This window comes from Mercenaria mercenaria, chromosome 13, assembly GCF_021730395.1.
Source record: "Mercenaria mercenaria strain notata chromosome 13, MADL_Memer_1, whole genome shotgun sequence".
Lineage (NCBI taxonomy): Eukaryota > Metazoa > Mollusca > Bivalvia > Venerida > Veneridae > Mercenaria > Mercenaria mercenaria.
Genome location: NC_069373.1, coordinates 44861896 through 44876729, shown reverse-complemented (window position 1 = coordinate 44876729; position 14834 = coordinate 44861896). Strand labels below are relative to the sequence as shown.

Here is a 14834-nt window from a genome sequence, read left to right as displayed (position 1 = left end):
CTCCCAGATGAAGAGCTTATGATGGTAGGATGGTACCATTTTACTGCCAAAGCAACCTGGGTTTGATTCTCAACCCAGACACAGTGTTTCTTCCTTGATTAAAATGTTTGTAAATGGCTCAAAACGAACACTCATGTTCTAGTCTTCATAATATAACCAAACTTCAATTTTGAAAAAGATCATTTTAAGCTAAGATCTGGAGTCAAATTCCTGTAGCAATTAATGGATGTAATTGCATTATTAATTATTATTAATTAGTTTAATTGCTCAATGTTATCGCTTTTGGTCAACACTGTTTTGATCTAGACCTTCCGGGTTGTCAGATATAAATATTTTTACGCCCGTTTTGGAAAAACTAATTGATATGTCAAAGGTCAAGGTTATATCTAGGTTAAATCTGACCGTCATATTTTGTGTCTGAAGCATAACTTAATAGCCATTCATTGACAAGGTATCGACTTCGCATTTGGTATGTGGCAATGAGACGATGTGCAGAGCGTATGAACTTGCTTAGTTGGTCAAAGGTCCCCTCCCAACATTAACCCCTTCACAACACCCTCCCACGAAAAAATCCCTTTCAGCTTCTTTTGCCTTGATATTCCACCATCGCTGCCGCACAACGAACCCCCCACCCCCCCATTTACTCTCACACCACAAAGAAAGATCTTTAATTTTACTTCCTCCTCCTCTGATAGATTTTTGAGCGTTACTTAGTTTATACAAATTTGTTTTAGCTCGATTGTGATGAAAGCTTCAAGCTTATTGGAACCACTCTCGAGTCCGCTTCCTGAAAAAACAGTACTGGTGTCATATGAGAAGTCATGGTCGTGACCCCAGTGGGGCTCGAACCCACGACCCCGGGATTGAGCGGCCGACACCTTATCCACTAGACCACCGCTCCCCTCACAAGCGTTACTTGCCCCGCTCTTGTACTCAGTACTCAATTGCAATGCTACATTCAGTTTGATTTATATCACATGTATGGTAAAAACTGCAACATTTTTCATTTTTATCAATTGATTTTTGTCAAACCGAGCTTAAATAGAATGAAGCTGCAGCAGAAACGAATTTCAAAATTTTCCGATGGATTATGCCGCGAACCTCTACTCACTACAGTGCATGCTTCTACACTAAGAGTTTGGACAAGCTACATCATTGATGTACACAGGATATCAGTATATCAGGTAGTAACAAAAAGCATGAAAATAACCAGGAATTCTCATAATTTGCCGAACATTAATAAGTTTTCATTTCCACGTCTTGTCCTGCACTAAAACCTAAAGCTATGCAACTGATGCAGAAAGTAAATGTAAGATACAAGTAACGCATTTAGCTATATAATCTTTATCAAATTAGTGATAATAAAGTACCTCGATGAGTCTCCTTTTATCGCTACAAGTAGGATTTCCATGAAAAGTGTCGTGATAATTGATAAAAAGGTAACAAAATCTGTTACAAGGACAAAGTTACCGACTTTTTGATAAATATTATCTACAATTTCAGTTGCTTAAAGTAGAATAGAGGAGCAGTAATACATGGGAGAAATGGAATGTCATAACGTGAGTTTATTCAATTTCTTGTCATAATTCTGATCTAATGAATAAACACAAGAAAATGATGAAATAGTATTGTGTCTCTTTCTAGCTTAACATTAAACATGGTTTTGACTTCAAAATTGTTAAATTTACTTGTTCTGTTTAATCACCGCAAACTTTCAAAATCAACCAAACAGAGCAGTGTTTTAGTTGCTACATAAGGTAGTATATTATAGGTCAAGGCTGTACTTTCTGTTTATAATGTGAGTCGAGTTTTATACTGATCCCAAGTTAAAGCCCTTGTGTCATTACGGAACTGTCTGTGCGATTATGGCCAGAAGGCACAACCAAATCGTGTTAACTTATCAATTTTACCGACTTTTCAAAAATTATTAATCGATTATTAAGACACTTTTTAATAATCGATTGTTAATTGATTACCAGACCAATTTCTGTTAAATGATTAAATTATTAATCAATAACCCAAAGTAATCATGATTAATGATTATTTTTGAAAAGCACAGAATGAAACATAAATCACATAGCTCTAAACATGCATATACAAAATGTATATACATTGTATATATATAAATAACAGTGACAAAGTATATTCATCTAAGCAGTCAACTTTGAGTCGATGGTCCAAATAAAATGTCCAATTCCTAAATACGCTTTCATTTGGTCGATTTGACCATAGATCAATTTGTCAAGTACTCACTTGACAGTTGTAGTTTTTTGACTTCAGGTTTAGCCTGAATTGCAGCTGATTTACTCACGTAAAAGTACGGTGTTCCGTTAGGGCCAGCGCCTGCTCCCTGTTAACACGAAGCGCGAAGGCACGACGGTACGATGGCAAAGCGCGACAGTAACGATGGTGACCAATACGACAGTGCGATGGGGAAGCGACAGTAACGAAAGGACTAGTCACATGGTACTGTTTTGGTTCTTGTTTATAGCCGTGGGCAATTCTCAATAAAAACCTTAAGATCAAAAGGCCGATAAATCTGTTTTTATTGAGTTGAATAACCTCAAATAAAAGGCAAACGTGTGCATAATTCGCATTCTGAATTTAATTCTCGTGTGTTTCATGATTCATGGAGCTATATTTTGAGTTCATGCGACACAAATGTTTAGACCTTTTATTGTACAATTTGACTATCAGGGGCATAATCTGTCTAATTACGTGAAATGCTGATGGGGCACAAAAAGTATAACAACATTTTTAAAGGAAGTCACAATTTGAACTTGAAGGATATATAGCTTACGTTAGATTTCTGGAATTTATTGACTTGGAGTCGGCTGCATTCATTACTGGACGAAATAAGTTTACTTTCAAATTGGCTGGTCCACAATGTATTCGATTCGAAGCACTTCCTACAACTACTCTCCAAAAAACACCATCACTTTTAAAGGGAAAATATGGAGCACGACCATATTCCAGTAAAATACCGAATATTTTGCGCGAGTGCCCCATATCCGACAATTATGCACTTTCGGCGGAATTCTGAACTTTACAGTGGATATTCACTTGCTGCGTGGCTGAGCTGCGCACAAAATATTGTGATGAACTCCTTTAAGACCTGTGTAAAATTGAATGTTAAAATTTTACAGCAAAGTCATGTTTATATCAAATTTCAAGACATGTAAAACTGGTCGATTTTTTTTACTTTAAACGGATTTTCAAGACGGACAAGAAGTGATAATGTTATTTACGGAGTCACCGTAAATGACACGCACGGACTTCTCATGCTTCTACTGCATTGTTACGGTCGCTTTCGCATAACCTGTACGTTTAAATTTAGTCTCTGACAACTGCGTAAGTGTGTCGACTCTTTGTTAGAGCATTTGACTAGCAAACGAGCGACCGGGTTCGAATCCCGCTACAGGCACTTGGGATTGTTCGTCATAAAATTTTTCGTGTAAACAATAGAAGTAGGACAGGTCTGGTAATTGTTATAGACCTCTTAAGTGATCTGTAATCTAAGGCGTTTACAAAAGAAGCTGGCAGGTAAATACTTTTAACGCTTCATAGCTTGAAATATATGAGCTGATTAAACAACATTTTCTCACAAAACAATTAATTACATGTAAATACATTATCATTTATTTTTCCACAGAGAGGTTAATTTTGAATACAATGTTATTTTGTTCATAAATAACACTCGGTTGGGTGATATTCGTTTTTGTTATCCCTCAAGTAAACAATGCAAAATAGCCGTAGACCAACGGAGCCTATTTTGGAATAATACATTTCAAACAATATTAAGGTATGATATTTTTTTAATATCATAATGCCAGATGATATTCATTTGCATGACCCTCTGCCGGGGAGTTAACATCAGGTCTGGTGATTTTCATTTCAATAATACTCGTGCCGAAAAGCGTTCCAATTATTTGATTGGACACAGTTGACAATAATATACAACACAGAGTTTAATTAAAGTCGGCCCTTAAGTAAACAGAGAAAAGATAGTGAAATGCGACAGTACGATTGCGAAGCGCGACAGTACGATGGTGACACTACGATGGTGAAGCGCGACAGTGCATTGGCGAAGCGCAATAGTACGATGGTGAAGCGCGACAGAACGATGGTGACACTACGATGGTGAAGCGCGACGGTGCGATGGTGAAGCGCGACAGTGCGATGGCGAAGCGCGACACTACGATGGAGAAGCGCGACAGTACGATGGCGAAGCGCGACAGTACGACATACTGTCACCATCGTACCGTCGTGCTTCGCCATCGCACTGTCGCGCTTCGCCATCGCAGTGTCGTGTTGTCACTATCGTACTGTCGCGCTTCGCCATCGTACCGTCGTACCTTCGCGCTTCGCGTTCACAGGGAGCAAGCGCTGGCCCTAACGGAACACCGTATAAAAGTGTTGAAGAAAGATGCTTCCTAGAGGGAACTTGGTACCTAGGTTCAAGCGATTTGAGCAGCGTTTTAAACTCACTACTTTCTACGGTGGAGAGCGGTATAAGATTTCCAGCGATGAAATGAACAAGGGCATTAATTTTGTAATCTCAGTCTGGCGGGGATCTTTTGCAGCGAAATCATGGTCACAAGCTAAGAGCAATTATGAAATTCAGTCTTTTTTATATTTCTTGAATAAATAGGGTGTCTTTTCCCCATATTAACTTATAACTTTTAAATCTCCATACAAATTATTGTATGGTGATTTAAAACTGTGCCCTGAGGCAAAGTCCAGGCAGATGTATGAAATTGGGTACACCTAAATTAGGTGATAATTGTCAGTCAATATCCTGAAAGTATATTCTTCTAACCATACTTGTTAAATGCCACACACGTATGACCACAATGCTATACATTATAAGGTAATGATCAGCCTCATATATAAACAAGTAATCATATGATAATCATGAAATAATCATGATTACAGCCTAATTTTCTTCATTAATCGATTAAATTATTAATCATTAATCAGAAAAAAATATGATTAATGATTAATGATGATTAATGAAAAATATTAATCGATTATTCATCATTATGATTACTTTAATCGATTACCCCATGTCTGTTCCATGTTCCAACAGAGAATGGTGTCAAGAACTGAATCTGAATGTTAACTTTAATTGGACATCTATATATAGACTTCCATTTATTGTCACTAGGGGCCGAAAGTTACAGTGGTTCCAGTACAGAATAAATCATAGAATACTAGGAATAAACTTTTTGTTAGAAAAAATGGTTATTAAAACAATAGCTTGTGCAGTTTTTGTAGCAGACAAAGTGAAACTATTTAACATTTAATGTACGTAGCTCAAAACGTTAATTGATTCAGTACAACACGCTTAGCGGAAAGGTACACAACAGTAGCGCTGGTTTTCTAACCGTATCATAGAATTCGGTGGAAAACAACTTTGCTATTCTAAATAAAGTCTTGCTAAACAACTAACGTTGTCCGCTTTTAAATATTGCTGGCTCTTGCTGAATTATTAAAAACTTTTTACCAATTACAAGGCTTTTGTTGTTAATATTACTACATAAATGGCATTGAATGTCTCTGATGTTTTTCTCCTTTTACTTAGAATTAATACCTTCCGTTCAGAAAGAATCTCGAGACCAAACACAAAAATCATTTTCTCAGTTACGCTTTATGATTTTAATAAATCGTTGAGCTTACTGCATATCTGCTGCTTCAACCGCTGCACATAATAAAGCTATGAACATGAAATAAACATATCTGAGGAAAAATATATTACTTGAAATGAAAGAGAAACTAGATCTTTATGATAATTCCCAGATAGTTGATTAAGCTGTTCGACGAAATGAAAACGAAACATTACATATTATTAAAGGCTTATTTGCGCTTTTTTGCATGAAATGCAGCCTTTAACTAAACGTTCATTTCGATACGTGACAAAAATACAAAGCAATAGTAAATAATACAAATAGAATATTTAGAATATTGAAAACAAATATGCAAGTTCTACAGAACAGTACTATTAAACTGTATCAAATATTGATGCCTGGTAAACTTGCTACCATTTGAAAGTGTATTTTCTACTAAAAATGAAAATATAAATTCAGAACATGTTATGTAATTCATATCTGTTTCACTTTATAGACTTTAATGATACTTCAACAATCCAGTTATTACAGTGTAAGATTTATCATTTCGCAGTCAAAAACATGACTGTAATGTTTATATTTATTTATTGACATTTAAGATCAGTAGTATAAAACACAACACAAGGCAAGAAATATAGTATCACCGCATATAAAAGCAATTTCTTTATATAGTATAAAAGAAATCTATATTTGAGACTAGAACAAAATGCATACTTTTAATAAAAGTGAAAATTCTAAACCAGGTGTTATACTTTATAGAAAGCTAAAGACCTAAAGATGGATAACCTATTTAGCTAAAGGCTTATTTCCAATGGTGAAAGAGAGGGAAAGTGTAATATAAGAATTAACCAGACTTTGGTACAACATGTGATTACTAAAAGTATGCATTACACATTACATAAAATTTATCAAATAAATACTTTATAATTTTACAAGTGTCAAACTTATTTATCACAGATACACATATTACATACAGACCAGTAGTAAACTTAACCAGCTCTACTTTCTGAAATTGTTTATCAAAAAATTTCTTAACTAACATTTTGAAAGTTTTAATATTCTTGACACTTTTAATGTTTTCAGGAAGAAAATTCAATCTTAGATCCGGTATAACAAAGTGTCTGTTTACTAGTGTTGATATTAATACTAGGTAACATAAAATTCTTTTGTCTGGATCTAGTACTTTTAACAAAATTATCATTTAAGTACGAATGACAAGTGCCATAAAGCACTCTCTGCATATGGTTAAGTCATATTTGCTTCACTCAATTTTCTACATTTAACATATTTAGGTGAACATAATCTTGCCAAGTAACAGAATCTCTAGGAGAGTAACCCTTGATGAATCAAATTATTTTGTTTTGAATCACCTGTAATTTGTGTTTTAAACCTTTGTTCAGACATTCATACCAGGATGAACAAGAATAATCAAAATGTCATTGCAAAAGTGCTGAACATAAAAGTTTCCTTGTGTTAAAATCCAGACATCTATTTTGTCTATATAACAATTTAGGTTTCCATTGACCTTTGATATAATATTGAGTACAACTGAGTCACCTGATAAAAAAACTGTCTATAGATAATCCTAGGTGAACTATTTATAATATGACCATTGAAGTTAACAGATGCTGACCCAAGCTTGCTTAGCGTACGCTTTGGGCCAAAGAGAACGCATATATCGTATTCTGTTTTACCTAGGTGCAGGGATAACTTATAGTCTACTAACCAGTCTGAGCAACTTTCCAGTACTTAACCAAGTTTGATTCTTGTATATTATTTATGTTTTCTTATGTACTAATTCCTGTTCAGGAGACGCAGCTCTTTCAAATGATACCAAAGAAAAAAACGTGGTAACTGGGCATCAAAATTTCTATTTGTGGATCGGATACCTAAAACTAATCATGTACGTAATAGATGCATCAACCTCTATCTAGTAAAAGTAACATTCAAGACGTGTTGAAAGAACAATGATATGTGACACAATCTAACTTACGACATGAAAACAACTGAAGATTTAGAACTTAGGGATAGGTTCGGGCTGGTCACATCCTGTCCACTTGCACGGACATTCATTTTATGTCATGAAAATGGGTTTCGGTACGTACAACCAAGCTACAGGAAATTTGATCGCTAATTCTAATGATATTAACTGTACAGACAAATTTGGATACTGCAGCTCTGCATCTTGGACGAATGCCAGCTGGGCAGGCGGCAATGTTCCGGGTTTAAATCGTCGACCACCGGAGAAAGACACTATAATCGTTCCTACAGGTATGCAAATTTTGTCATCCACTAACGGCTTGTTTCCATTACAAATGGTACATTCATTTCTACATTTGAATTTGTCAATTTGAGATTGTCATAAGATTTAGGGCCATAGCTCCACTGAAATTACCGAGCCTTAACGGTCCGACGATATACACAACTAGACCTGGCGGTGTTAACTCCTTCAAGTTAAGTCGAATTCAAACCAGTGGTATAGGAAAAGCAGCACTGAGTAAAGACTTTGACAAATCAAGGGTCATAATTAATTCCGCTAAAGAATCATTTAATTAGAACATGACGATAATATGCACAACTACGCTTCACACTAATCATGGTGTTATGGTGCAATTCAGCATAATTCTATGCAGCAAGTAGTGTAAACATTGTAAAATATGAAAAATTAAGGGCCATAACTCTGCAAATCACTGAACCAAACATGGTGATGAAGAGTTGCTTAAATATATAAAACTTAAAATAAATAAAGGGCCATAAGACCCTACAGATCACTGAACCTGTAAGGTTTGGCGTAAATACATGTATGTCCAAATATTTATTGCCAAAGCATCACAGTTTCACGAATCAATGGCCATAACTCCGCTGAAAATCATCAAACTAGAAAATGCCGATGATATTCACAACTAGGCTTTGCAATGATTAGTCTTGTGAAGACGGACTGATACTAAATCAATATGTCTTCCCCACTACACGAGCGAGGAAGACATGTTAATTAGTGATCAACTTGAGAGAAGAAATGAATGCATTGATACATATTGTGGATAATTTATGTAAGAATTTGCACGGTAACAGTGAACTGATATTTTTCCTTAACTTTGGATTCCTTGATAAACTAATTTACTATATTTAAATAAGTAGAATATTGTTTACTGTTATTGCATAGCCGTCGGATTCCACTCGGACAATTCCAAATGCAGTACTTACCTTACCGTGTTTACCTAGTGTAATAACAATAGATATGTTTGCAGGAGGATACGTAGTGATTCGATTCCGATCGGATAATCCCGGAATGTGGTTTTTACACTGTCATATTGACCTGCACAACACTAATGGTATGGGAATGGTTATTGACGAAGGAGAAACAAAACCAAGCCCTCCTGCAGGATTCCCTACTTGCAGAAACTTTTTATACAAGGGTAAGATATAACAATTCTTAAAATGTGCTCCCTGTGTGCCAATCTAAATTTTAAAGGTGAACATATCGTAAACAGACTGCCAAAGAGTAGATCTGCTGGAAAGACATTATTTCACGTTCTATATTACTAATATTACTGAATGAACATTTTCTGTATTACAATGTTAAGAAAGGTAAGTAAAGGATAGATTGGAACGGGTTTTAGTAGGTCCGTTGATCACTGTGAAGGAAATACATTTTGAAAGTCAGTCCTTTTAAAAACCAATAAATTAGGTCAATAGTTGGCTTAGTACTTCGATAATACTAATAGCTTCTAGATATTTATTAAAGAGTACACTTTTCTGCAGTGGATACTGACCTTGACTAGTTCCCATGGACAACTTTAATGTTTTACCCTGTCAAGATGTCCGACATTTTATTTATATATATGTTACTATTGTATATATTATGTAGTACACTCGCAACAATTACATTTGTCTCTAATTTGTTGTTGCAGTCAAAGAACCTGAAAATGATGCCACGATCAACAGCAGAATGTCCAGCCTGACGCTTTTTGCACTAATCTTGGTGGTCAAGATTTCAAAATAAGTGCGTGTGTGCGTGCGTGCGTGCGTGCGTGTGGGGGTGCGTGTGTTCGTGCGTGCGTGTTTTGAATATGTAACATACAAAAGCTATGGAAACATTTATTTAAAAAAATGTTTTATTAAACTGTTAACTCAATAAGGAGCAATCACAGAGACGATGTAACCACCGCGTTATAAGGTTGGATAAATCCAGATATGTTGAGTACAGAAAACAACACACAGAGATATTATATACACTAGTGTATGACGTTAATATTATTATACGTGCTATTAAGTTATCCGTATTATGATATTCTTAAAAATGCACCTAACTGTCCTGAGCTTTATTTCTTTTCCTCCGTGAATGAAAAAATTGCAGAAGCTGAAAAAGAGGAGTATATCTATCTTGATTATCTACATGTATATGAATAAGAAAATACTGACATGGATAGGGCGCTTAAATATAGGGATAGAAATATTAATAATTTTCTACTTCGTATACATATTCAAAAATCATACTGACAATTTAAGATATTTTGAATGGAGGGACCAGTATACCGATATTTGCCAAAATATTTATTCAAAGTGTACAAATGACTTAGTTTAGACTTTTCGAATACAAGGACCAATATTCATTGATTTTTACCTACATATTTAAGTATAAATTGTACACACCATACAGTTTAGACTTTTCGTGTAGCGAGACCAATATATCAATATATATATTATACATATAAAGTTTTCAAATCAAAAAGTTTAGATTTTTGAAAACATTGACCAACATGAATATTTACCTAGAAGCTGTTCATATGACATGGTTAGACCGCATATATCATTAAATGTCTGCAAGCCATACTTAACTATTAGATATACTGAAATAGTTTAATCCACCAACATGCCAATATTAATCTACAATGTATATTTGATATAAAGACACACTGGCAAAATTTTAGCTTTTTAGTTTTTTAAGTACACGTTAACATGTTTTGTACATGCTCGAAAAACTAACAGTACAAATAATATTACACGCAAGAGTGAAGTAGACTAAGCATCAGGAGGAAATAAAATAAAATATATTTTTGTATGTTAAAATAATAGTTTTAATTTGCTATTCTGTGTTTAAACACTCCTACGCTAGAATGACGTCACATTAACGTGCGATGACGTCAATGTTTTGTTGCGACTAAGAAAGAGCGCTATTATAAAGGGCATATTACCAAGGGGTATTTTGTATTTTGCTGCTTTTAGGTGAGGGAAATGCTGGTTGCTGTTCAACATGGCACCATTTGTTTACTTTTTGACCTAACAAAGGACACATTTTGCAGTGGTGATTGTGTTTTTATATTCGAATTTTCAAACAATATCAGTTGGTGGCCGTATAATTTATCTTTACTCGGCGTTTGGTCTTACATGTTTATATTTGTTTGTTAAAAAGTTATAGAAAGTAAAGTGCCAGTTTATAGTGACGAAAAGATTGTAGCCGTTCATGAAAATGTAATTTCTGTACAAAACGAACTCTTTACGGGATGTTTATTGACTTGGACATAAACAAAAAATTTACAGTAATTTAAGATTTTTATTAGCTACTTATAAAACGCCATATTGCAAAACTATTTTGGTATAAGCAACATTTTGTTGTTTTATGTTGTATACACGACACTTTCGATGTTTGATTGTTGTACCGAGATGTCTGCTTGAACATATATAATTTACACACTTACCAAGGCAAATGAGTCCTCTATTAGGTCAAAAAGTAAACAAATGACGCCATTTTGAACTGAAACCAGCACTTTTCTCGCCTAAACGCAGCAAAATACAAAATACGTCCACCCCCCTGATAACGTCGGTATTAATTGAAGCTTATATCAGAAAACCCTTTCACTGCGCCCTCGTGAAATTATTACGCCCGACGATTAACCGCCAATAAATAGTGTTAAAACAAGGTTTTGCTATAAATTATTTCGATTCTAATATGCCGTTTATCTAAAAAAAAAAGTAGATTTTGCAATAAATTAATTCTTAAATGATATGATATTCTAGTTTATATTCATTCTAATAGTTTTTAGATAAAGACCAACTTGGGCGACCTGAGGTTTCCACCTTAAAATTTTCTTTTCGATTATCTCACCGCCAGGAAACAGAAATATTGTTTTATTTACCTTTTTTGTTCATAGAAGTCATGTTTTCCTTTGTAAATCCTCCTTTCGTACATCAGTATGAAAAATAAAATGAATGAGTGTGTTGATTGCTTTCATTATTTAACCAAAACGTCTGTACATACTACTTGAAATATATTTCTTGGTAAATACTCGTTTTGATGTACTGGATAACGTCTAGTTTTATGAAAATAATAAATCTTGTAAATGAGTGAATGGGTTCATTGACATAGGCTGCTCAAATTTTCAAATGTCATTTTTTTCATGCTCCAGGATCTTGGAATACGTTAGCAAAATACTTCCGCAAAACCCAAAATCGATGTATAAAACATTTGAGCCATAAAAAACTGGGGAAAATGAGTCAAAAGATGATTTTCCTAAATATGAATGCTGCTATTTATTTTCTGACTATTGTAACACAATCTGATTTATATCTACACCGTTCGATGCTACACATAGGGTCGGAAGATAAAAGCTCACATTCAGGCGACCATTTCGCTAGCTATTCAAGGCCTTTCTTTCACCATTTTGAAAGTGAAGATAGGAGTTAAAAAGATTATATTTAGCCTGGGATTTCAGTTTATGACACAGATTTCTACTTATAATGACGACAACTTCCTAGCTCTGCCCTCATGTTTTTTCTTTGCGATATTACAGAAAGATTCATTAAAATGGGCGCCATTAGATCTTGCATTCAGGAAGATCGACTAGTAGCTGGATTGGATTGCAAAATGTATATTGCACAAAATAACGAAGAAGCTTATGAAACTCTACAAAGTATACTTTTATCTAAAATTGTTGTAAAACTCGAGACATATCAATTTAGATGGTAAAGGCAAACGGAATGAATTATGTGGGCTAAATGACGTGCATTCGGTAACTGATCAGCCAACAAACTTCTGTAGACGTCTGTACTTGTAAAAATAATGATTGGGTCTGATTATGTACACTTGTAATCGGACATAAAATGTTTCCTGATCCACTTTAGTCACAGATGCGCGATACTAGTAAGGTTTGTAATATCGAGTGCGGTTCTCAATTTGTTTAGTCTAAAATTTCAATTTTTGTCCAAGCTGAGACCATCGTCCTGCTCGAACTACTAAAAGCATTCGGCTGCGCAGTAACTATCACAAAAACTAAATACACAATTATTTGTTCTTTACACTTGCGACTCTCACTTTTGTCTAAGGAAATTTTTCAAGAATTCTCCAAATATATACCATCCTCTTGTCCTAGCACATGAATACAATCGGCAGCGCAGCACCTCTTGCAAAATAGACAATAAGTTTGTTGATTGATTCGAAAACACGACAGTCTCTGTGGCACGTTATTACTAAAGCTTGTAATATTAAGTAAGATTTCAAGATTTGTCCAAGTAAGATATTAACCCTGTCTTAATTAATGAAATAATGCGCCAGCGCACCACCTCGAATTGCAGTATTGCAGTTCACCAGTTAAATACACAGTTATTTATTCATTGCAATTGAAAAGGAAATACTTTCGTCACAGAGGCCCGATTTTACTAAAGCTTGTTATATCGTGTGTTGTTCTCACTTTGTTCAGGGAAAATGTTTAAGTTTTGTCTAAATTCAGTACATCCTCCTTCCCTAACTACTAAACAACATCAACAGTGCTCACTACCTAAATACACAGATATTATAGTAATTGAAATTGAGCAAAAAAACACTTCAGTCACAAGAGCGCTTCTCACTATTTCAGTTTTTGTCTAATTTGTTACCGTCATTCTGCCCTAGCTAATGAACGAGTTCTGCAGCGAATAACAACTAACTGCAGTTCACAAGCTTAACACACATTTGTTTGTTCATTTGCAAATAAGCGAAAAACAACTTAGTCATAGAAACCTATTTTTACTCAGGCTTGTAATATCGTGTGCGGTTCTCACTTTGTCTGGTGTAAAATTTCAAATATACTCAAATTAAGATCGTCATCCTGCCGTTACGACTGAACTTATTCTGAAACGTAGCTTCTCTAACTGTAGTTTACAAGCTAAATGCACAGTAATTTGTTCATTGCAATTGAGCGAAAAATACACTGTAGTCGCACAGACTCAATATTACTAAGGCTTGTAATATTGTGAGCGGATCTCACTTTGTCCAAATTCAGACCGTCATCCTACCCTAACTTCTTAAGAACATTGGTAGGCCTGCACTGGCTATTGAGTACACAAGCTAAATACATTTATCATATATTATTATTATACATTTATTTTATCTTATTATAAGCGGAAATTATTTTAGTCACAGATTCCCGACATTACTATGGGTTGTAATATCGTGTGTGGTTCTCCCTTTGTCTTGTGTAAATTTCGATTGTTGTCAAAATAAAATCCGTCAATCTGCCATAACTGCTGAACTAAGGCGACAGCGAAGAACATGGCATTGCAGTTCACAAGCGAAATACAGTTATTTGGTCATTGAAAATTAGCGGAAAAAATCTTGGTCACAGTAGCCAAATATTACTACGACTTGTCTAAATTTTCATTGTTTTTTACAAATTTTGACCGTCATTCTGCCCTAACTACTGTACAAAGTCGGCATCACGGCACCTCTAATTGTAGTTGACAAGCTAAATGCAAAGTTAATTGTTTCATCACAACTTTCATCAACACAAACACTTCAGTAAAAAAGGCCAGATATTACTAAGGCATGTAATATTGTGTGGGGTTCTCACTTTGTTCGAGGTAAATTTTCAGCGTGTGCTGAACGAAATCTAGAGCGCAGCACCTATAATTGCAGTTTGCGGGCTAAATACACAGTCATTTTGCTTCATTGGAATTGAGCGACAACACTAGTCAAATTTGTCAGAATAATTTGTATATTTGGTATGTATTGATAACGTACCGCTACAGCACATGTGTATGTACAGATAGTGTTTGACTCACAGTTCAAGCTACCATCGCTATAAATATAGTTTAATTACTGTTAATATAGGAATTTGGTTAAATGTAGCGGTGGATCACAGCGTCACACATTAATTTAATAGTAAAAGGGAACCAATATTATTCCTTGTAAAATACTTTACTTGAAGTTGGACCTATCAAAAACAAGTTGTA

The 14834-nt window shown here is 34.9% G+C and overlaps 1 protein-coding gene across 1 annotated transcript in view; it reads left to right on the top strand.

Annotated features, from left to right (window-relative positions):
- Nucleotides 1–1425: 1425 nt before the first annotated feature.
- LOC123528495 (uncharacterized) overlaps nt 1426–14834 on the top strand; it is a 30553-nt gene continuing 17144 nt past the window's right edge. The window contains exon 1 of the mRNA XM_045308256.2: nt 1426–1559. Coding sequence (XP_045164191.2) covers nt 1536–1559 — 24 coding nt within the window. The 5' untranslated portion in view covers nt 1426–1535. The remainder of the gene's footprint in view (nt 1560–14834) is intronic.